Genomic DNA, 23,822 nt, shown 5'->3' with positions numbered 1-23,822 from the left:
TAGAACAAGATGTTTCTTTATTGACATCTAGTGGCTTGTACCACAATTACGGTATAAAGGCAACAAATAATTTAGTAACCAAAAAAAGTTACAGAAAACATGACTGGAGGGTAGCTGATTGTATACAATTACTATATAGAAACTGGCACCCTTTTAGCGCCATGTGCTATACATTGATATATGGATACTGCGCAACAGATGATGCTTATTAAAGGGGTTCTTCACCTTTAAATTAATGTTTACGTATCAAGTAGAGCAGTGATGTGTGGGGCAAGAAATTCTCAACCCGCTCCCAACCGTAACCTGCCCCCTACCAATCTGCACCCAGCCCACCGTTCCCCCTCTGATTATAGACCAGCGCCCGTTCCGCAGTGATGTCACATAAGGGGCGGGGCGAGTCTATAAATATAGGAGCAGGAAGCCGGCAGTGCTAAGTCTCCGAAGATTTAGTATAGGAGCTTGCCCGAACCCATGGGTTTCAGGCCGGCACCCACAGATCACTAATGTAGACAAATTGCAATTAATCTTTATTTTATTGTTAATGTTTTTTTTAACTATTTAGCTTTTTGTTCAGCAGCTCTCCATTTTGGAATTTCAACTGCTATCTGGTTGCTAGGGTTGCAATTTACCCTATAAACTAGGCAGTGGTTTGAGATAGACTGGCATTTGAGTAGCAGAGGGCCTGAATACATAAGATAAATAATAGAAAATAATAAAAATAACATTTTAGCCTTGAATTGCAATAGTTTTTTTTTAGCTGCCAGGGTCAGTGACCCCCATGTGAAAGCAGGGAAGAGTCAGAAGAAGAATTAATTAAAAAATATATAAAAACTGAAGGCCAATTGAAAAGTTGCTAAGAATTGGCCAGTCTATAACATACTAAAACTCAACTGAAAGGTGAACCACCCGCTTGATATAAATACCATCACAACAGACAATTGCAGTGAGTTATTAAGGTCCTAAAAAGCTTAAATCATTCTGCCCTTCACAGTAGATGCTGTGGATTTGCCAAGAGCCCCATTAAGCGCTGGTATCTCTTCTTTAAGTCCATAGGAGTTTCGCTGGTATTGGAAGCTACAACATCTCCCTAAAGAAGTACCAATAAATCCTGCAGCAGTTATGGTACATCTCAGTTTGCAGCAGGAAAAACACTGATTGGGATGCCCAACGTTGCTGTTGTTTTTTAAACTAACCAAGTCCATCTTGTTTCTTTGAATGTTATAGTTCAGACTGTAAGAGTGACCGCTCCTCGGGCTCTTATGTTTTATTTAACTTTGGAAACACCCAAAATAGTGAGAAGGTTTGGATGAGAGGGTTGCTGCTTCATATTTACTCTCTGGGCACCTTGGTACGAAGACTTGTAGTCGTCCTACAGCCGTAGCCTGTTTTCCTTTGACTGTAAAGCTCTCACTGCTAAATCCACTCTCTGGATCAGCACATCAGAGTCCTCTTTGCCTTTCTGCTCCCGCGCTCCTTTCAGAAGGAAATGTGTAAGGAAGAGCTTCAGGCCTTCTCTCAGGATGCCGAGTTTGGGGTTCTCCGACACCCTGCATAGGGAAACAGAGCAGGTTTAAATCTACAACATCATAAGCAAAGTGACTAAGGAGGTATTATGATAACAGCTTTAAAGTGTGAACATGGTCTAGTAACCCGTAGCAACCAGAAATATCCTTTTACACAGCAGACCGGAACATGTTCCATGCTTATTGGTTGCTATGGGTTATAGAATCCCCATGTACACTATAATAGCTTAAACTTTATATATTACAAACAGTGATGTCATTAGGTAGCCGCTAATACTTATTCGAGTACTCCATCACAAGCAATATGTTGCCTTTGTTATGAAATTTAAGGGATTATGTAACAGCAACTACTAGCAAAAGTATACAGATACAGCTAGGGACTGCAGAAAATACAACTTCCAGTATCCGATTAACTGCCAATGGCTGTCAGGGAGATGCTAGGGGTCGTGGCGCAATAACATCTGCTATTGTACTTTTTATAATCTGATCTTTTAATAACTTTTCATGGCATTTGTGATTTTAGAAAAATAGAGTTTAATCATAAAGCCCTATAACCACTAAAATTCAACCTTTAGTAAATGGGCCTATAAACATTTAAAAAATAGTAAGCAAAATCTAATTTAACAGCTATCTACTAAAATTCCCATTATATTAAAGGCCTCCCGTGTTCTAATTAACTCAATTAGGGATGCAGGATTAGGCCGAATCCTTCTGCCTGGCTGAACCGAATCCGAATTCTAATTTGCATATGCAAATTAGGGGCGGGAGGGACTTTTTGTCACAAAACAAGGAAATAAAAAAAATATTTTCTTGCATGCAAATTAGGATTCGGTTCAGAATTCGGCCAAATCTTTTGCGAAGGATTCGGGGGTTCGGCCGAATCCAAAATAGTGAATTCAGTGCATCCCTACTCATAATATTATGCCGCCCCCAAAACAAGGGAAGAAAACATGCATCAATGACGTGCCTTAGATAAATAGGTCAGAGCCTACCACTGACATATGTAGGAACCTGTGCAGGTATGACAAATAAACCTATAATCGTCAGGATATGATAAATACAGGTATAGGATCGGTTATCTGGAAACCCACAAAGCTCCGAATTATGGAAAGGCCATCTCCCATAAACTCCATTTTATCCAAATAATCCCAATTTTATTAAATTTCCTTTTTCCTCTGTAATAATAAAACAGTAGCTTGTACTTGATCCCAACTAAGATACAATTAATCCTTATTGGAAGCAAAACCAGCCTATTTATTTGTTTATTTAACGTTTACATGATTTTCTAGTAGATTTAAGGTATGAAGATCCAAATTAGAGAAAGATCCGTTATCTGGACAACCCCAGGTCCTGAGAATTCTGGATAACAAGTCCCATACCTGTATGTCTATCAGGGCATCATACAAAAAGCCCTTTGGTGCCTAATTCACCATTAGGCTCTTTTATAAAATACAGTACATACAAAATACATAATAAATACAGCCCATTGTTAATCTGAGGTCCTCTATGACTGTCACTCTGTCAGAAATTAGATTTCCTCCCTTACTGTTGCATAATAAAGTCAACTCCATTTAGGGTTTGTTACTCTCCTCTGGATCCTGCATTGTTTTTGTGAAGGGCTGAAATTCATGGACATGTTGGAAACTCACACGGTGTGTATCTCACTATGCATTCAGTACCAGACTAACACATTACTTATAGACCACTTACTTTCCAAAGATCTGAACAAGATCTTCAGCCTCCAAATCCATCAACAGCTGATTTAAAACTTGCCGCAGGAAAGAGACTTTGATTTTATCCAGCTCACTGAATTCAATGGTCTGCAGATAGAAATCAAGAAATGGAATTACATTCTGACTCTGAAGTCACAAAGAAGACAACATCGCGGACCCCTTACAGAGGGTTTATGGTACAGATGCACCGAATCCACTATTCGGCCGAACCCCCGATTCCTTCGCGAAAGATTGGGCCGAATATTGAACCAAATCCTAATTTGCATATTGAAATTAGGGGTGGGAATGGGAAAACACTTTTTTACTTTCTTGTTTTGTGACAAAAAGTTACGCAATTTTGCTACCAGTCCCTAATTTGCATTTTCTAGGAAAGACAGATTCGGCCAAAGCCTGCTGAAAACCAAATCCCGAACCAAAGATTCGGCCAAATCCTGCTGAACGCCAAATCCCGAACCAAATCCTGGATTTGGTGCATCCCTAGTTTATGGTATTTTTAAAGCAGTGTTTCACTTTCATAATAATAAAAAAAGCTCGACCAAACTCCCATCTCCGATTTTAGCTTATTTATTAATAAAAAAATTGATTTAATCGGAAAAAAACATTAAAATCGAGCAAAAACCTGAATCTTACAAATATTTCGGGCTTTTTCCTCCAATTTTTTTCCAGTTTTTGCCTGACAACCCTGAAAAAGATTGATTTTCTGACGATAACTTTAAATTGACATGGGTGCCTCTCTCATTGACTTATACAGGACCTCGACAGGTCTGAGATGGCGGATGTTCAGATTCTGTTTTTTTTCCTGAATCGGGGTTTAATAAATTTGAGGTTTTTCCCCCACAAAAGATTTATCGCAGAAAAAAAAAAAGGTTTACTAACAAACAATAGTTACAGGGGTGGTTCACTTTTAGTATGTTATTGAATGGCTAAGCAAATTTTCAATTGGTCTTCATTATTTATTTCTAATAGTTTTTGAATGATATGCCTTGTTCTTGACTCTTTCCAGCATTCAAATGGGGATCACTGACCCCATCTAAAAACAAATGCTCTGTAAGGCTACACATTTGTTGTTATTGCTACTTTTTATTACTCCTCTTTCTATTCAGGCCTCTCCTATTCATATTCCAGTTTCTTATTCAAATCAGTGCATGGTTGCTAGAGTAATATAAACCCTAGCAACCAGACTGCTGAAATTGCAAACCGGAGAGCTGCTGAATAAAAAGCTAAATAACTCAAAAACCACAAATAATAAAACAAAAATGAAAATCAACTGCAAAGAATATCACTCTCTACATCATACTAAAAGTTAATATAACAACCCCTTTAAAAAAAGTATATTTAAGTAACCAGTCAAATCATTGTTTTAGAAGCGATTGGTCGCTGGGCGACTAATCTCCCGAAATAGCAGCGTGTCTCTGCCCATAAAAGGAATCAATATTGTCACCTATAATCCAACTGGCACCATTTGCATCAGGGGAAATGGTTAAAGGCACAGTTACCTTAAATATGGAGAGTGGAAGGGACTTGCTTTTAATCAGGTGACTCAGCAGACTAACAAGGTTACTCAATGTGGCTGCCGATAAACTTCCCAAATCCCGGAATTTGTCCCACATGCTGAACTGGAAAGTCATCTGGAAAGAAGGAAAAAAAAATGATATACAGGAATGGGATCCATTATCCAGAAATCAGTTATATAGAAAGATCTGAATTATGGGATGACCATCTCCCATACCCTAAATAATCCAGTGATTTATTTTTTCTCTGTAATAATAATAAAACACAGTAGGTTGTACTTGATCCCAACTAAGATATAATTAATCCTTATTGGAAGCAAAACCAGCCTATGGGGTTTATTTAATGTTTACATGATTTTCTAGTAGACTTAAGGCATGAAGACCCAAATTATGGAAAGATCCATTATCTGGAAACCCGCAAGTCCTGAGCATTCTGGATAACAGGTTACCTGTATATAAAATTTATTGATGTTTAACAATAATGTGTAGTTATTTAGTTAGATTCTATGGAGTTACTTGATCTGCTCGTATATTCAGCCCTAACAATCCATTTACCGGGGAGGTCTGCCCCCACCTAATTTTCGCTTCCCACAGGCATCATTTAGGGTGTTAGGGTGCAGCCCAGAAAACTCGGATTATACCATAAGCAGCAGGGCTGTCAAAAGTAAGGGGGCATAGACAGGAATCCTGTGAAGGGCCTTGACTGCTATGACAGGGATGGGGGGTTGGATAAGTTGGCAGGGCCCCATACATGGAGCAATATTTCAAAAGAGAGATGTGAGGACCTTCAATAGTAAGACACGATCAGTTAAAAAAATGAAAAAAATAATTTTTTATTGGCCCATACACAGGCCAAGAAACAATATAATTTTTTTACATATTTTATCCCTCTCTCACAGCCCTAAGCTTAGCTTCTCAACAGCTGCTCAGAGCCCACTGAGCATGTGAGTGTCACAGACACTTTCCAAGATGGTGACCCCCTGTGACAAGTTTGAAGTCCTGGATCATTGCTGCTATTGACAAGCTGAAACTTTAGGCTGGTGCAATAAGCCCAGTATATAAAATATGGCATTTTTGGCTATTTTTAGGGTTTAGTTCTCCTTTAAGTGAATAGCATTAGTAGGGGTAGCTAATTGTCTACCTCACAATGAGCAAACATGGAGTAGCCTCAATTTCCCTGCTTAGCTAAAGAAATAAACTTTTTTGTTTTTCAAACAATAGCCAAATAGTATATTCAGCACAAGCAGCAGGTTTATTGATCCACATTATTTAAAAATATATTTTACTTTTATTTGTCATGTTCTCAGCTCATAGTCTCTCTGTTACCCCCATAAGGCCAGAGATGAGGGACAAAAGACAGATCTTCTGCACTCGCCCATATCAATATATCATAGCACATTCCCTTCCCTGTTGCATTAGGGGGTGAGATGTTTAAGGGAACAAGATAATGATGATACACATCTTGATACACATTGAGCTGAATGAAAATGGGTCTGTGCTCTGCATACATTGTTCTGTTTGTAATTCTTCTTTCTTTCTCTCTTTCTTCCCTATATTGTTTTGCAAGACCTACTTAGGAACTAAATCCCCAATAGCCAGTCACGTCAGACTTGACAAATAAAATGCATTACCTGGAAACGTCTGTCATATTCACAGAACTTGCTAGCGAGGAAGGCATAGAAGGGGTTAAAAACCTTCTCCTGAAAGCAGCAGTCAATAAGGACATGCACAATCTCTCGCTCCTGGTGCTCCTTCAGCCCAAGCCTGCATACGCAAAAAAAAATACGTGTTATAATATATATATATATATATATATATATATATATATATATATATCCCTATACCTATATAATACACAAAAGCCATGAATATCTTGTAAGCGATATCCTTATAAACGGTGAGTTCTGATGTCATCAGTTATAAAACGGTGAGCAGTGATGTCATTTGTGCCACATGACTCACAAAAACTTGTTTATTATAATAAATAAAGTACCCCTTGTTGCAAAATAGGAGGATATTAGAAGTAACCTCAGAGTTTTTAAATGGTCATGAAACTCCTCAGTTATTTATAATATCCTTATAATTTACAAGATATATATTCACTATATATACACACAAAAAGGCATATATCACTATATCCAGAACAGGAATTGTGTTTCCTTATGCTCCTACCATACCCAGCCAACCTGCCCCGGCTTCCTTGCATGGATTTAAATGTATATAAAAGTATGGGATCCATTATTCGGAAACCCGTTGTCAAGAAAGCTCTGAATTATACAAAGGCTGTCTCCCATAGACTCCATTTTATCCAAATAATCCAGATTTTTAAAAATGACTTCCTTTTACTCTGTAATAATAACACAGTAGCTTGTACTTGATCCCAACTAAGATATAATTAATCCTTATTGGAAGCAAAATAAGCCTATTGGGTTTATTTCATATTTAAATGGTTTTCTAGTAGAAATAAGGTATGAAGATCCAAATTACGGAAAGATTTGTTATCCAAAAAACCCCAGGCCCAGAGCATTCTGTAGAACCTGTACTGGCATATACTGGTAAATTACAGACCTATTTAACTATTTTTAACAGCAAAACGTATTTCCCCCTTTAATGGCCGGCCAAGTCGTACTCACTTCAATAATTTCTCGAAGGCATCCAAATAATCTTCACTGGTCATTAGAACACAAAATATATTTCTCCTGATGTCCGTGTTCATCCTCTGCTTGCGTGCCAAGTCCATGATCTTAGAGCTTACCTATACAGGGGCAAACACACACATATCTATACATCTATCTACGTACCCTTTAAAAGTTGAGTCTAGTTCAAAGAGTGCAGGAACCATAAAGGGGGAAGACTCAGCTATAGTTATTTATTGGGGATGAGTTGTGTGTTTAGAGGGGGGGACAATGATATCATTCTGAATATGAAACTATTTATAGTTATACTAAAGTTTAGCCTCTTCACTGGTTGGCCTGACTATTCTAAGCTCCTGCTCAATAGCTACAAGGACAGATGGACTGCCAAGCAAGATCAATAAGTGCAACCAGACTGTTCCACATCCCAGACATACAGAGATCAGCAAGACAAACTATTATGCAAGACGCGAAGGGGGGAATCCTGCAAAGGTTACTGACTGATGTTGTCCTTGCGCAGAGCATTCCTAACTGAGATGAGAACACTCAAAAAACTGCTGGCTAAGCAAAATGGGTGAAAGGAGAGAGAGACTGCAATTCTGACATCACTGCAGTGCCCTGCCTCCTGGTGGGTGGGGCCCTTTACCCCACTGTTTCCGTGGGTGGGGCCCTTTACCCCACTGTTTCCGTGGGTGGGGCCCTTTACCCCACTGTTTCCGTGGGTGGGGCCCTTTACCCCACTGTTTCCGTGGGTGGGGCCCTTTACCCCACTGTTTCCGTGGGTGGGGCCCTTTACCCCACTGTTTCCGTGGGTGGGGTCCTTTACCCCACTGTTCCTGTGGGTGGGCCACCTAACCACATTGTTCCTGCGGGTGGGGCCATTTACCCCACTGTTCCTGATGGTGGGGCCCTTTACCCAACTGTGTCCCCCATGATGTTAGAGAAAATGTAACACATTCAGGCCCAGAAGTTAAAATACCTTTCCAATTGCCAACTGTTGGGATTTGTTAGCAGATGAGTCAATCATTGGTGCTCCACTCCATGAAGAACCAACAATCCACCAACGCCCCACTTTATCTGCAGCCAGGAGGTTTTCTAGAGAGACACGGAGGCGAGTGTCGCTGCCAGACTTACTGCCATGTACCTATAGGAAAGCAAAAAGGGACAATGCTTTTTAGTCATCAGAAGTGTCTTTGGATGGGGTGCAAATAGGGACAACTGCCCTGAACCCTGCAGAGCAGCAGTAGTAAGTAGGGTGCTGGTGGCTGTAGCGCAATACACCATACATGGTTTAATCTTTTTCTATCTAAGCAACATCTTTGCTTGACATCCAGGGGATGACTTTGACGTAGTTGGCCAGCTTAAATATATTACAATATATGGACAAACAATCCCTGTTTTGTTTAAAGGGTAAGGCATTTTTAGTAGCTTAAGGTACAAAATGTCTCAATGTCTTGAATATATTGATATATATTGATCGGTTGAGTGCAGAGGTTCTCTTGTATTTGTCTATGTGAATTTTATGGTCACAACCTCTTTGCACCCCCGCTTAATGTTTTTAGGAAATTAGTGGTGAGCACAACTTTTCCTTGTTTATTATAATTTATACAGGGGCAGTGACCAGCTCATGTTGTAGTTCCCACCCTTTCAGCTAAAGTCAGGTGATCCCACTGGTGGCCAATAAAAGGGCAGCCAAGTTTGGGAGTTTTACTTTGAAAGCAGCAATTAAGTTGCGAGTAAAACTTAGTCCCTTTATGAAATGTATAATGAAGCAACAGAATTCTTTATGAATCAGATGCAATTTGAGTGTAGAACTGGCCACACCGGGGTGATTTTGACGTAGTTGGCCAGCTTAAATATATTGCAATATATGGACAAACAATCCCTGTTTTGTTTAATGGTTAAGGCATTTTTAGTAGCTTTAGGCACAAAATGTTTCAATGTCCTTAAAGGAAAACTATACCCCCAAAATGAATACTTAAGCAACAGATAGTTTATATCAAATTGAATGACATATTAAAGAATCTTACCAAACTGGAATATATATTTACCAAAATATTGCCCTTTTACATCTCTGGCCTTGAACCACCATTTCGTGACTCTATCTGTGCTGCCTCAGAGATCACCTGACCAGAAATACTACAACTCTAACTGTAACAGGAAGAAGTGAGGAAGCAAAAGGCAGAACTCTGTCTGTTAATTGGCTCATGTGACCTTACATGTGGTTTGTATGTGTGCACAGTGAATCGTACGATCTCAGGGGGCGGCCCTTATTTTTTAAAATGGCAATTTTCTATTTATGATTACCCAATGGCACATACTACTAAAAAAGTAAATTATGATAATGGTTCATTTACATGAAGCAGGGTTTTACACATGAGCTGTTTTACCCAGTATCTTTTAATAGAGACCTACATTGTTTGGGGGGTATAGTTTTCCTTTAATATATTGATAATGGGGTGAGTGCAGAGAACCTCTTGTTTTTGTGAATGTGATTCCAGGCCTAAACTTACCCCAAGCTTATGCACTTTATTTAAGAGCAGCGACCGTTTCTAGATGCTTTCCTTCCTGCCCCTGATCACTGAATAGGAGAATGTGCACTGGTTTCTTGCTTCTAGAACAACCATTAAAATCGCACCATGGCCTTGACTGTGCTTTATTGCATGTAGGAAAAACACAAGCATCCTTACCAAAGAACGCTGCAATTTTCTTAATTTTTCCACGGGTTCTGGGTCATAGCCAGGAATTTTGCGCATGTCGTTATTCTTTAGCGCCAACATTGTTTCAAGCATAAACTTAACCTACATGTAAAAAAAAAAAAAAAAAATTAATTACAGGACGTCAATTAAAAACATTATCTCCATTTTCGGAAAGTACAAGCCAGTTTGATGCTTACTCTGGTTTGGTCTTGGAATTTCTTGCCTGCTTCACTAGCTTTGGTTTGAGCCTCACTAATCAGCTCCTTCAGGGCCAGAGCATCATCCTTCCTCAGGGAGAAGCCCACATTCTTCAGCAAGAGCAAGACTAGTTCAATGTCAATCTCTGTGAAGGTGGACACCAGTTTCTTGAGAATGTCAAACAGCAGGGGGCACTCCATCACGTGGAAGTTGTACAGGTGCCCGATGAGGATGAGGAGGTTGTCGCACTCTTTGCTTTCAGTGTTTTTTTGGTAAAGGTCGTGAAATGCCTTCACCGTGGTTTCTAGAACATGTGCTCCGACCTGCAGGTAACAACAGGCGTCCAATAAGAACATTCATTTTAGGTGTCCTTGGAATGTGAGTCATAAAATAAAATTGCGCCTGTATCAAAAGCATGTCTCTGATCAAAATATTTAATTCAACATGATTTTTAAATGGGTTGTTCACCTTCCAACACTTTTTTTCAGTTCAGTCGGTTTCAGACAGTTCACCAGAAATAAAGACTTTTGCCAACTACTTTCCATTTTTTACTGGTTTTCCAAAATTTGAGTTTAAAGTTGAATGTCCCTGTCTCTGATGTTTGAGTCTGGCAGCTCAGTAATTCAGGCGCAGACTCTAAACTGTTAGTTAATACATTTCTCAGCAGCATCTCAGGAATATTTAGCAACTATTGTATCAATTCTAACAGCTGCCTGTAATGAAACTCAGGGATTCTGCTCAGCAGGAACAGAAATGTATCAACTAAATATATCTATTGAGAACAGTTTACAGGGTCGGCGACCCCTTCCCAGAGCTGCTTTAGAAGGTGAAAAATTAAACTTTAAACTTCAATATTAGAAAACCGGTCACACATAGAAAATAGAAAGTAACTGGAAAAAGTCTTTATTTGAAATCAACTGCACTGAAAAAAGTGTTGGAAGGTTAACAACCCCTTTAAAGGTAAAAACCTTTAAAACTATACAAGTATTGTCTATATTTTTTCTATCAAATAGCCAGTAAACTCTGAAGGAATAACTTGCTATGGGCACGGAGCATTCCTTCTCTCTACATGAATATTCATACAGATGAGTGAGGGGTAGCCATACTGTTTGCTGCAGCTGACAAACTCAACATCAACACACCTAGAAAGGGCGGTTCTCTTTACCTCAATGCCGACAGTGTGGTGCAGGATGCTGACAAGAAGCACATGCTCCATCATCAGGCGATCGGGCATTCTGGCAGGAGTGATGCAGGCGTCCATGAGGACCTGTGTCAGTGTCTCGTTCATGTCCTTCCTGCTGTTGCTCATGTACAGTTCCTCCAGTTGCCCACTAATAGAAGCCATGTTTGGCTCACTTAGCCTAAGGCAGAAAAGACACACTATTACTCCTGCTCTTTCCACTCTTAATCTTACGCTCACCCCTTCTTGCAGTAGAACATGCAAAATCCATACTGCACCTAAAGCTTGCCATACTTGTGCCAATGAAAACTGGGTAGATGTCAATCTGGCAGGTTTGAAAACCCTGTCGGACAAGAAGAGCATTCGATTTGTTGATGGGGCCCTTGTCCAATAAGTCTTCATAGACTCCATTGAGTAATCAGACCAGATGGAGTAGACCTGGCTGTGTATGGCCAGCTTTAGTGTGTAGAGGAGAACAAGGTGGTCCAGAATTAAATGTAAAGTAACTCACCATACAGTGAAAGTGGTCCGGGTGCACCAGCCCCAGACTCCCAGCTTTAGGGAGCGGTACAGCAGAAGATAAGGAAGCAGAGCTGTCCGGCACTGAAACGGTTAGGGTGCTTAGTCATGAGCCCATGACTAAGCACCCTAAAAGGTGCGAAACGCGTAGGGTGGATGGAGATGCAAATATATTTTTAATTTTTCTACTAATACAAATATCTTTTAACCGAATATCTCTGGTCCTGTGGATCCGTTTGAGTGCCGGACAGCTCTGCTTCCTTATCTTCAGCTTTATTGTGTACACAAAGAACCTTGAACATAAGCCGCCCGTGTTCCTGCTTCAGGCACAAGCAAATGAGCGGCTGTAGCATCTGTCTAAGGAACTGGAAGCAATAACATTCCATGTATATGGCTGCTGTGTATGAGAATGTGTACAGCAGTTCTGTGCCTTGTAACAAATGCACAATCAATGTTGTACTGGGCTTTAGATGCCTTTATAAGTATAGAGTAAATGTACCAGACAAAAAAAAAACTCACAAAAGTTCAGTTTAAGGGGTAAAAGGCTTTGGCACTCAGTGAGGAAGGGACAGGTGTTCCCGAAACGTTTGATTGTAACTGCAGTGTCTGGTAGCACCATGGAATAAATTGGGATCACCCCTATTGCAGCATACTAAGGTATTGGCGTTTTTTTGTGTTTAAAAAAAAAATCAACCAACTTGCTGAGACAGGAACGGGGGTGGGGGGGATACAGTGAGCATTTTTAAATTAAAAAGACCCAAATGCTTACAAGTTAAGTAGATGGGAGGTGATGATTTCAGGTAGTCCAACCAGCCTTAGCCGTATCCTATAGCTCTAGGGAATGTCAACCCAAAATAATTTTTTTTGCCTAATAAAATAAAATATTGATTACATTTTTCTAGGTTTTTTTCAAGTTATTTGTATACGTTATGCTATGAAAACCAATGTTTGTCTGTCCTGGTGGCTCAGACTCTTGATACAATATAAGACAAGGCAGCTGAGTAAGAGACCTGACTTTGCTGGGGAACTTTCAATAGCAATTGTCTTTTTAGAAACAGAGCACTTAAAATGTTTAAAGGTCACCTGTTGTCAAATTATATTATTCCAACCAAAAGTGCGGGCTAACAGATCCCAAACTTTTTTTTTTTTTAAAAAAATTGCCCCCGCCAGCGCTAGGACACTCTCACTGGGAGGGAAAAAAAAATACTTTAACTGTCAAACGGAGTACGGTGGATGAGGATATTTTTTGCCAACAGGTACCCTTTAATAAATGTATATTGGAAAGTTGCTTAGAATTAGGTTTTCTTTTATTAGGCACATTTTTATTTTGGAGTTGACTTGCCCTTTAACCCTCCTCTCCTAATTCAACGAGTTCATTTAGCTCTTCAGTGCCCAAAATGCCAACAGCGGCCCTTGCTAATGCATCATGCTCTGCTGAAGACAGATGAGCTCATTTACGCACGGGGACCATGGGAATGTGCTCCTAACGTACAGACATCAATACTTCAGTGAATGACAAGAACAAAGTGCGGAGTGAAGGAGAAAGAAAAAATATAAACCTGCGGGTATAAAGGGGAAACTTCATATATCAGCAAATGGCACGTGGAGCCACTGCACCAAACACACGTGTAAATTAATTAGCACTAGCACTTGAGTGATTTAGCTTCATGCAGTTTCCCTCTGTCAATTAAAAATATGAACTATAAAGAGCCTGATGCACTCCAGGCCTGGAGCCAAGAGAGAGCACACAACTCAGGGAAGAGGGCAAGCTCATTCCCACGGGACAATCAATTGCCTGTTATTGAGGCGCCCAGCCGCACGCTACCTGTTCAATAACCCTTTCACGCTCTTCTTCAGCCGCTGCAGCTCTTCCCTCCTCTTTGCATCCTCAGCCTGGGAAGCCTGTCTGAGATGTGGTGGGATGTACTTGGAGCCTTGCTCTTCTGCATGCTGACAAAGACAATTGTGTTTTTGAGTTAATAATACAGACAAGGACCTTTAAAACATTACTATGACTTCAATTTCCAAGACAACTTAGGGAATGTAATAAGAAGCTTTGGGGAGTTTTGGGGCCCTACAATGACTTTGCTGTGGGGCTCACAAAGTTTTCATTACACCATTGCCCTGTTACACATGAAAATTATTAATTGTACCCCTGGAGAGGCTTTGCTTCCCCTTTGAACAACACCAACCCCTCCAATAGTGCTCTGTTTGCCTGCCCTGTGCCTAAAAACAAGGGCAGCACAGTAGGGCCGACAGGCCAGTCTCAGGTTTAAATGAACAGTACCATCAAAAAATGAAATTGTTTTAAAGTAATAAAAATATAATTCAGTGTTGCCCTGCACTGGTAAAACTGATGTGTTTGTTTTAGAAACACTACTATTATTTATATAAATATGCAGCTGTGTAGCCATTCGAAAAGGCTTAGGTTACACAGCAGATCAGATCTGTAGAGCATAATGATATCTCTTATTCACTATTTACTGTAACCTGTGCCATATAGAGCTTTTTCAATTTCCGCCATTGCTACACAGCAGCTTGCTTACGTATATAAACTATAGTAGTATTTCTGAAGCAAACACATCAGTTTTACCAGTGCAGGGCAACAGTACACACTATTTTCATTCCTTTAAATCACTTTAATTTTTTGTTGTTACTGTTCCTTTAAGCTTACTCCTCTCTTCGCAGCAATCTCATGGTAGGAGCACGTGCAGTAAATGCAGATCCAGACCTGTCAATCACTTGTAAAAGAAGAGTAAGTAGCATATTGTGGCACCCACTAAACCAGTGGTAGTACTCAGCTTTTTCTGAACAGCTAATGCAAATGGAGCACTAGTGGGAGGGGAGAAGTTGTGTGTGTGTGTGTGTGTGTGTGTGTGTGTATATATACACACATATATATACCAAAAGCAAATGAACTGCACTCACAGGACACTCCTACACTCAAGCCTTCTTCAGGAAGGCTCACTTCCTGAAGAAGGCTCGAGTTTAGGAGCCGATACGTCGTAATAAAACCACAATTTTCGCACTAATTTTAAGTCCTGTGAGTGCGGTTCATTTGCTTTTGGTTTATATCATTATATAACCAGCACCCAGGCAGCTGACAACTTTGTATGTGGGTGCTCCAGCTCTATCAAAGGTATATATATATATATATATATATATATATATATATATATATATATATATATATATATATATATATAGAGATATATATATAGAGATATAGATATAGATATATATATATATATATATATATATATATATATATATATATAGAGCCGTTGTCCTTTGTATGTGGGTGCTCCAGCTCTATCAAAGGTATATATATATATATATAGAGCCGTTGTCAGGATTAGCATTAGTGTAGACAACTTTTCATTATAGCCTATGGGAAAACACGCTGAGGCAGTTCAGGGAGATTGTCGCTCAGAAGACGAGGCGATTAGTCGCCAGGCGACAAAATCTCCCTGAATCTCCTCATGTGAACTAACCCTTAAATGAAAGATAAAAGGTTAATCAGCAAATAAAATGGACATGGCAGCTCAGAAACTCTGCATTCTGCATCAGAATAGAAGAACAGTAGCATCAGCTTCTATGACAGACTAGTATTATTTTCTGCGTGATTTTCAACAGCCCCTAAGCTTAGCTTCTCAACAGCAGCCCAGAGCTCACTGAGCATGTGCAGTGTCAGTGACACTCAAAAGCTGGCCTAACAAGATCCATCAGTTGAGAGATCCTGTGGACAATTCTGGAACCCTGGATCATTTCTTTGAAAGGGTTGTTGAGCCTGTCTGCTGGCACAGTAAGATTAGTATATAAATTAAAGCATTTCCGCATTCATTTTTAGACTTTAGAAATGAATAATGGAAATTTGTGGGCTAGTCTGGAAGACTGGATGTCCCCAACTTTTTTTGTTTACCCACAAGCAACCTTCCTATGTAAAAAGAGTTGTGGAGAAACACAAGCATGAAATACTTTCCTGGCTGGTGCAAAATAAGAGCTGTTATTGGCTATTTGGTAGCCCCTATGTGGACTGGTAGCCTATAGGAGACTCTGTTTGGCAGTACACATGGGTTTTATGCAACTGAAACTTGCCACCAAGCCTGGAATTCAAAAATAAACAACCTGCTTTGATGCCACTGGGAGCAACATGTTGCTCATAAGCCACTGGTTGGGCATCACTGCTCTAGCCATCATATTTGGAGAAAGAAAAAATCAGTGACAATACTGCTTGTAAAGTGAGATATTGTGTACAAATGGACCAACATATGTAGCATATTCCTTTATCAGGAAAAGTCTCAAGTGAAACCATAAATGGACAATAGTAGTCTAATGGCTTCAAGAACTTTAAAGGGTAAGTTAAGCTCAATAATTACATGTCAATGTCTTGTAAAAGGGAAGGCAACTTTTTTTTTTACATAATTATTTACATTTTAATTCTTACTGAAGTGTCAGGGTGTGAATATGACCCGATATGTCAGTGCTGCAGGCAGTCAGCAAGAGCTTTGACTAAACTAGGAATGCACACCAAAGCCAGCTTCAAAACTTCTCCTCATTATACTTAGTTGTTTCTGGTGGCCGAAGAGTGAATTAGGAAAACGGTTTAATTGCTAGCTCCTATTTAAAGACAGCTGAAACTATGTCTATACCACGAATACTGTCTGGGATCAGTTCCTGTGTATACTTTCTGTTCCCTTTCACTCTGTGCTTCACGTATTTTAAAAGAATAAATGAAATCATTGAATACAACAAACATGACGTATACAGAGATATTATGCAGAACCCAAAACAGACACGTGCATGCATACCATGGCATTATCTCCAGAACCAAGGGGCACCTGGCCCTTTTCACACCCCTGCTCTTGCTCAGATGCTTTGTGCTCCTCAGGTTTCTTTCCCAAATCTTGATCTGTTTCTTCATCTTGTGATTCCTGGTCCTCATCCTCCTCAACCGATTCCTGGGCTTCAACTTCCTCAACCAATTCCTGGTCCTCGTCCGATTCCTGGCCCTCTGTCTCCTCTCCTGAGTCTTGATCCATGGGTTGATCTCCTTCATCACCACTGGATTGCCCTTCACTAAACTTCTCTGAAAGCTTATGCAACTTCTCTGCAGTGTTACCCAATTCATCCTCATCATCGTACAGGCCAGACCCAGATGCCCCGGGCTCCAGCATCCCCAGAATATAATCCAGTCCATCCTGAGTGAATGACTGTGGGAGAGAGCTCTTGTTCTTCCTCTTATTCATCCTCAAACTCTTCTCCAGCCTCCTGATCTCCTTCTCCTCCTTTTCATTGGCTTCCAGTAGCGCTTTCCTTCTCTTCTCCTCCTTGATGGCAGCTTGGCTCTTCTTGACTGACCCACTGGCAGCTTTGGGTTTCCCAGCAGATTCCCCCATTCCAGCCTTGGGCTTCCTGGAAACCTCCCCCATTCCAGCCTTGGGCTTCTTATCTGATTCCCCCTTTGCAGTCTTTGGTTTATTACCCTCTTGCCTGTTGGAAGTATTGACTTTGCCTCCATGCTTCTCCCCCTGTTTCCCCCCTTTGGGTCTCTCTTTCCTATCAGGGGTCTGGGCTGTGGGTGGTTGTGCCTCTTGGGTCCCTGGATACCTCCGCTCATAGTACTCCTTCCTGCGGAACTTCTTCTCCTGACGCTTCTCTTTCCTCAGCTCTTTGCGCGTTTTCTTTTTCCCCCCTGGGTATCCCGTCAAGTTGTCCCCTGAGACACCGCTGCCTTCAGCCTTCTCCACGAACTCCTGTACAGAGAGTTTCAGCTTCTTCATCCGCCCGGAGTCATCCCGGCCCGGCGCCTTACGCTTCATCCTGCTGCCTCAACTTCAATCGTTCATTCGCCGTGCCTAATCCACGCCTGCGCTGGGCGCCGCCATATTGAGGAGAACGAGATGCAGCCTGGGTGCAGAGAGTACTGTATATAACAGAGGAGAGCGACGAGCCCACAGTTCCACCCATTGAGCGCTACTGGTTACTGCAACTTTATTTTTACTGTAAAAAGAGAAAATGTAGCCACCCATGCTGACTCCAGGGTTGGCTTTAGTGTAGAGCAGTGATCCCCAACCAGTAGCTCGTGAGCAACATGTTGCTCTCCAACCCCTTGGATGTTGCTCTCAGTGACCTTAAAGCAGGTGCTTATTTTTGAATTCCTGGCTTGGAGGCAAGTTTTGGTTGTATAAAATCCAGATGTACTGCCAAACAGACCCTCCTGTAGGCTGTCAGTCCACATAGGGGCTACCAATAGCCAATCACAGCCCTTATTTGGCACCACCCAGGAACATTTTTGTGCTTGTGTTGCTCCCCAACTCTTTTTAAATCTGAATGTTGCTCACGGGTGAAAAAGGTTGGGGACCCCTGGTGTAGAGCCTACAGCTTCATAGAGGCCTCTAGGGAATGCAACATTTGTAGTGACATACAATAGCGAATTCTACATGTACTTATTTCAATATAAAAATAAACCTTTATTGTTTTAAATATATTAAAATGTATGTGAACTTCTACTGATGTGCTCCAGACTAAAATCAATTGCTCCAGTCATTTGTCTCTATGTAAGTGAAGGCATTCTACAAACAGGGATCACACTTTTATGATGATAAAGTTGCTAAGGAGAAGACAGAGATAATTATATGCCACATAGTGGAATGGGGCTGTGAGATAGTTGACATTGTAGGAAATTCCATGGAGGAAAAATATGCTCTGTGGGGAGGAAGGAATTCTGAATGACCTGTGTGTATTATGTTTATTTTCTAGGCCCCTAGTAAGTAAAAATGGAGGGAATCTATATATGTCTTCCTGAAGGCCTGAGGCAAGAGGAGGTCTCATTATAGGGATATGAGGTAAGCCATTGCCTTAGGGTTGGCCAGTATTTTACTGGCCTGGCCGGTAAAAATGATGGTTCATCCCAATGTTATTAATAGGGAAATAAGGTAAATATATTGGAAGACCGGTATTTTTTTTCCAGAAAAGGTGGCAACCCTAGTGATACTCTTTGTAGAGCATGGACCCTTGTGGCAATGGCCAACAGGGAGTTAGTCGCCCCCAATAAATCTGCATGACTCCCCAAATTGAAGTAGCTTACTGTCGCTACCCCGATGTCGGACTGGGGGTGTGTGAGCCCACCAGGGCTGCCAGATCAGGGGCCTGCACCCCGGGCCCCCCCTCAGCCACCCCCACAGGCCTCCCACCCCAGCCGCAAATCCCCCTCTGTCCCCTCCATCGTGCATACCTTCTTCATGCGCTGATGCGTTGACGGCTGCAATCAGGTGGGGGTGGCCTGGATGGCGCTTAGGTAAGAAGCGGCTCTGCCAGCCTTGGGGAGCAGGTCTGGGCCGGCAGGGCCACAAGGGCTTGGAGCCCACCTAGGGCTGCCACCTGGCCGGTATTTTACCGGCCTGCCCGGTAAAAATTATGGTTGACCCTAATATTATTAATAGGGAAAAAATATAAATATATAGGAAGGCCGGTATTTTTTTCCAGAAAAGGTGGCAACCCTAAGCCCACAAGGTTTTTTTTCTGGCGTCCTGCCTGCACAGTCCGATCCTGCTCTACGCTCTCCCCCACTTTGACACTTCTTGACCACTCCTTTCTCACTCCTCGACACCCACCATTGCACCTCTCCACCATTACACCCTAGTCATGTGCCTCTTCTGTCTGCCCCTGGTTCTGACCAGTGGTGGAACTACCTGGAGTGCAGGGGGTGTGACTGCACCAAGTTCTGCACCTGCCTGCCTGCCGGCGGTTCACACTCTTGCGAATCTGCCGTGATCTCGACTTTCGGGGGGGATGGGGGCACGGCTGCATAGCCTGTACCCGGGCCCTGTCCCTGGTAGTTCCGTTACTGGTTCCAACCCTGCCTGCCTATACAGAAACTGATAAGCTGTCAACTCAGTATGAAGGTTCAAGTCAGCAGCTTTTGTAGGACTGTATATGGCTTTACAAATTCCAAAATGTAAACATCACTATTAAAGCATAAGACTGTTGCGGTAATTATAAATGCACAAGGTGCAACATACTGAGGTTACCACCCTGAAAATGTTCCTCAACATGTAAGATAACCAAGCAGAGATCTATTCCTATTGCATTCAAGGTGATTGGTAACATTTTCATTTCCTAGCTACCCTAAAGTTCAGGACAAGTTTTTGTATCTTCTTCCTTCATATTGTTGAAAAAAATCCATTAATGAAAGGGATAATTAATAAAAGGTCCTTGAAATGTATTTTTGTGAATAGGCGGCTTTCGCAGACACAAAGCAAATAATGGAATGTGCAAAAGGGTTGAATTTTTACTGTTGAATTCAACCCAAAGGAAAGAGATTTCAAGAAAATATACAACAGTGCTATAAATAAGCGAAGGGACGAAATTGAAAAAGATCCCATAAATAAAGGGTGAAACTGGGACGTGCCAGATATACCATGGAAGAGTGACAGGCAAAGGCAAGAAAAATACATTGGCAACTTATTTTCAGCAACCTTGATTAACGCCGAGTCTTTAAGCCGATTCCGCGTAGAGAGCCAATCCATTCATTACAATTAATGAGACAGAATAAGAATGTATAGATTAAAATGCGCTGCCCATCAGCCTTTATTAGTCACCCGCTATAATTATTGACAGGGATCAAGGATATTAAGCTTCAAAAAGGGCTGCTATTTCTATTAACGCTCTTGAGAGGAATAAAATACATTTAAATTTAATTAGCAAGGAACATCCATGATTTAGGAATAAATCTTGCCCTACGAGGTTTAAGAATGAATTTGATTTATGCCTGTTTTGTCTGTTCTTAACTTTTCTGTTAGAAAGTCCTTCAAAATACGGGCAAGTGGGGAATTTCAGGGACAGGGGTTTGTGTGCTGCTGAGGCATGGGAAGGAATACCGGTCAATGGGAACACTTTGCCAGGTCACATGATTCCTGAATTCTAATGTGTAATAAAATAATTTCCAACCTTCATCTGTGTTCTGTTAAAGGGGTGGTTCACCTTTGAGGTAACTTTAAGTGTGATGTAGTGAGTTATATTCTGAGTCCATTTATAGCATCTGTTTGCTAGGGTCCAAATTCCCCTAGCAACCATGCACTGATGTGAATAAGAGACTGGAATATGAATAGGAGGGGCCTGAATGGAAAGGAGAGTAATAAAAAGTAGCAATAACAATACAGTTGTAGTTTGTAGCCTTACAGAACATTTGTTTTTTAGAAGGGGTCAGCGATGCCCGAGAGCTGCAAAGTGTCAGAAGAAAAAGGCAAATAACTATAAAACTATAAAAAATAAATAATGAAAGTTGTTTAGAATTGGTTATTCTATGACATACTAAAAGTTCATTTAAAGGTGAACCATCCCTTTAATGATTGGCTCTGAGTTCTGTCCCTAATATTCTTATACTGGCTGTAACCAGGACTACTTCATTGAAAGTGTAGGGATGCCATACCTCCCAACTGTCCCCTTTTTAGAGGGACAGTCCCTCTTTTGACAGCTCAACCCGCAGTCCCTCGTTTGTACTGAAAAGTCCCTTTTTTCTCTGCACTGAACAGCCAGAAAAAGAAATAAAGTTTCTAAATTTTTTGGCAGAGAGCCCAGAACAGCCACAGCTTCAGATATGATACTTTTGTAACAATTTCAAGATAAGCAAATAATTAATTTCAACAATATAAGATAACAGGTCCCTTGGGAGAAGTTAGACTCACAGCTTAACAGCCTCACGAGGAAACTCCGGGCGACTTCGGAAAATGAAATGTGCATTGCCGCATGCGATTTTCATTTTACCTGGCGGAATGCAGTTCGGGAGATTGTCGCCCCGAAGAAGAGGTGATTTGTCACTGGGGCGACTAATCTCCCCGAATCTGCTTGATTGGCCTGACCCCTAAGGGCAATTCACCTTTATTAGCAAAACTGTAATAACTAAAAAAAAACAACACAGAAATATGTTCAAACTTTCATAACCTACCAAATTTTGTAAAATGAAAATGGTAGTTAGGGGGTGTGGCCACAAAATGGGCGTGGTCAGATAATTCACTTTTTTGTCCCTCTTTTTATTTCCAAAATGTTGGGAGGTATGTGATGCATGCACCCCAGCAAGCAGTTGCATCCTCTTTTTTATGCAGGTATTCGCAAATGACTGCATTGCATATAACGTGCAGACATGCAGGAGGCTTGAACCTCACTTTTACACTGGGCTGTACTACTAGCTACTTCTGATGGATCCTTGCAGCCGTTGCAATTCCTATGGTGTCCTAGGGGGTTCCATTTGTGGCCTTTTCACATAACATCCCCAATTAAAGCACACTAGACCCCTTTTCACTTTTTTCTTAGTAGCAGGCCCTAGGCCTCTGACACTGCTCTTCTCACACGCTCCCCTTCATGTGCACACATGAAAAATTTCCCTAATCAAGTCCTGAACACTGAGGATTGGCACATCATGGGAGATTTAAAAAAAATCTCCTGCACATCCCCAGTGTTTTGAACCAATGCAGATGCAGCAGAGTGACATGCTACCCCTAAAATTCTACCTCCCTAGGCTTAGGCCTTTGTAGCCTTCCCACAAATCTAGGCCTGGTTCAGTGTCGGACTGGGCCAGATCCGCTTCTCAGTGACGTGACCCCTCTTTGTCGGGGCTCGCTTAAAATCAAAATTGCGCGCATGCATGGCACCGGAGCGCCTGAGCGGCAGGGGGGCGGGAGAGGGGCCCGGGGCTAGTAGCCTGGCCTGGGGTTAGGGGGTTTATAAACTATCACATGACCACCACTACTGCTGCGACAACGGATTGGCAATTATTCATCATTTTCGCCCCACAAAGTTGAAAGGAGGACTAAGCATTCTGAATGAAAACCTAACCAATAATTGATATCCTAAGATGGAACCTATTTAAAAAAATTGTCAAACTGGCATATACATATCAATAAAAATGGGGAGGGTTATTTACTAAAATCAGAATTTATCTAATTTTTTTAAAAAAATAAATAAAAAACCACAACCAAATTCCGAGGCCTGATTTTACTTTATTTATTATTTTTAAAAAAATCACAATTTAATCAGTTCTGGTAAAAACTCGTATTTTTGCCCGAAAAGCCCATAATGGTCGGACTTTTTGCTGCATCGGGCTTTACTAAGTCTTGAAAAATTTGAGTTTTAAAATTTTTTAAGCAAATAACCACCTAAGTCTTCATTTAGTGATTTTCTGTGTGACACTCACTGATCACCTGACAGGATTTAAAGTCACAGATATAAGTTAGCATGTAGGTGTGTCCCTAAAATGGCATTTTTTAGGATTATGCAGCAGCTCTTACAGTTGAGATTTATATTTGTTTTCTTCTTCTTCTTAATGCCATACACCCAGGACTTTGTATATATCATATTTTATAATGTATCTGAAGAAGTTTGTAGCTCAGAGGATCCATGGCATGCTTTCCATGATTTTACAAAATATTTATTTATAATCTAGACATAATACTGCTTTCTCACAAAGATATATATAGGTCCGGTTCGACCCTAGGTACTGGACCCAACAGCACCTTCCACATATGGAAATGACATCACACGGCTGCGCGTGACATCACATCCAGTATACGTCCCATCCAGTATGCGTCACATCTAGCACACAGTGCAGCAGGCCTTATACCCCTCACACCCCCAGCTCCTCCTGTAGTGCCTGGGGCTGTTTATTTAACATTTTTCTCAAATTAAGTTATCTATTATTATGGCTGCCCCCCAAAATTTGCAGCCTTGGCACAGGCGCTCGGGTGCCTATCAATATATATGGCCTTGCTTTCTCACACCTTTAGCAATGAGCAGGCCCGGACTGGCAATCTGTGGGTTCTGGAAAAT

General features: G+C 41.1%; 1 protein-coding gene across 1 annotated transcript; it reads right to left on the bottom strand.

Moving 5' to 3' along the window:
• nom1.L (nucleolar protein with MIF4G domain 1 L homeolog) lies at positions 1-17,908 on the bottom strand. Its single transcript, XM_018267144.2, has 11 exons — positions 16,808-17,908; positions 13,822-13,946; positions 11,463-11,658; positions 10,297-10,620; positions 10,091-10,201; positions 8,380-8,544; positions 7,401-7,522; positions 6,399-6,531; positions 4,753-4,884; positions 3,234-3,343; positions 1-1,547 (listed from the first exon to the last, which is right to left on the bottom strand). Exons 1-11 carry the CDS (start codon positions 17,816-17,818, stop codon positions 1,370-1,372), a joined length of 2,607 nt encoding a protein of 868 aa, XP_018122633.1. The 5' UTR covers positions 17,819-17,908; the 3' UTR covers positions 1-1,369.
• Positions 17,909-23,822: the final 5,914 nt, after the last annotated feature.

Source organism: Xenopus laevis, chromosome 6L (genome assembly GCF_017654675.1).
Source record: "Xenopus laevis strain J_2021 chromosome 6L, Xenopus_laevis_v10.1, whole genome shotgun sequence".
NCBI lineage: Eukaryota > Metazoa > Chordata > Amphibia > Anura > Pipidae > Xenopus > Xenopus laevis.
Note: the sequence above shows the minus strand (reverse complement) of the source record. Positions and strands in the feature narration are given on the sequence as shown.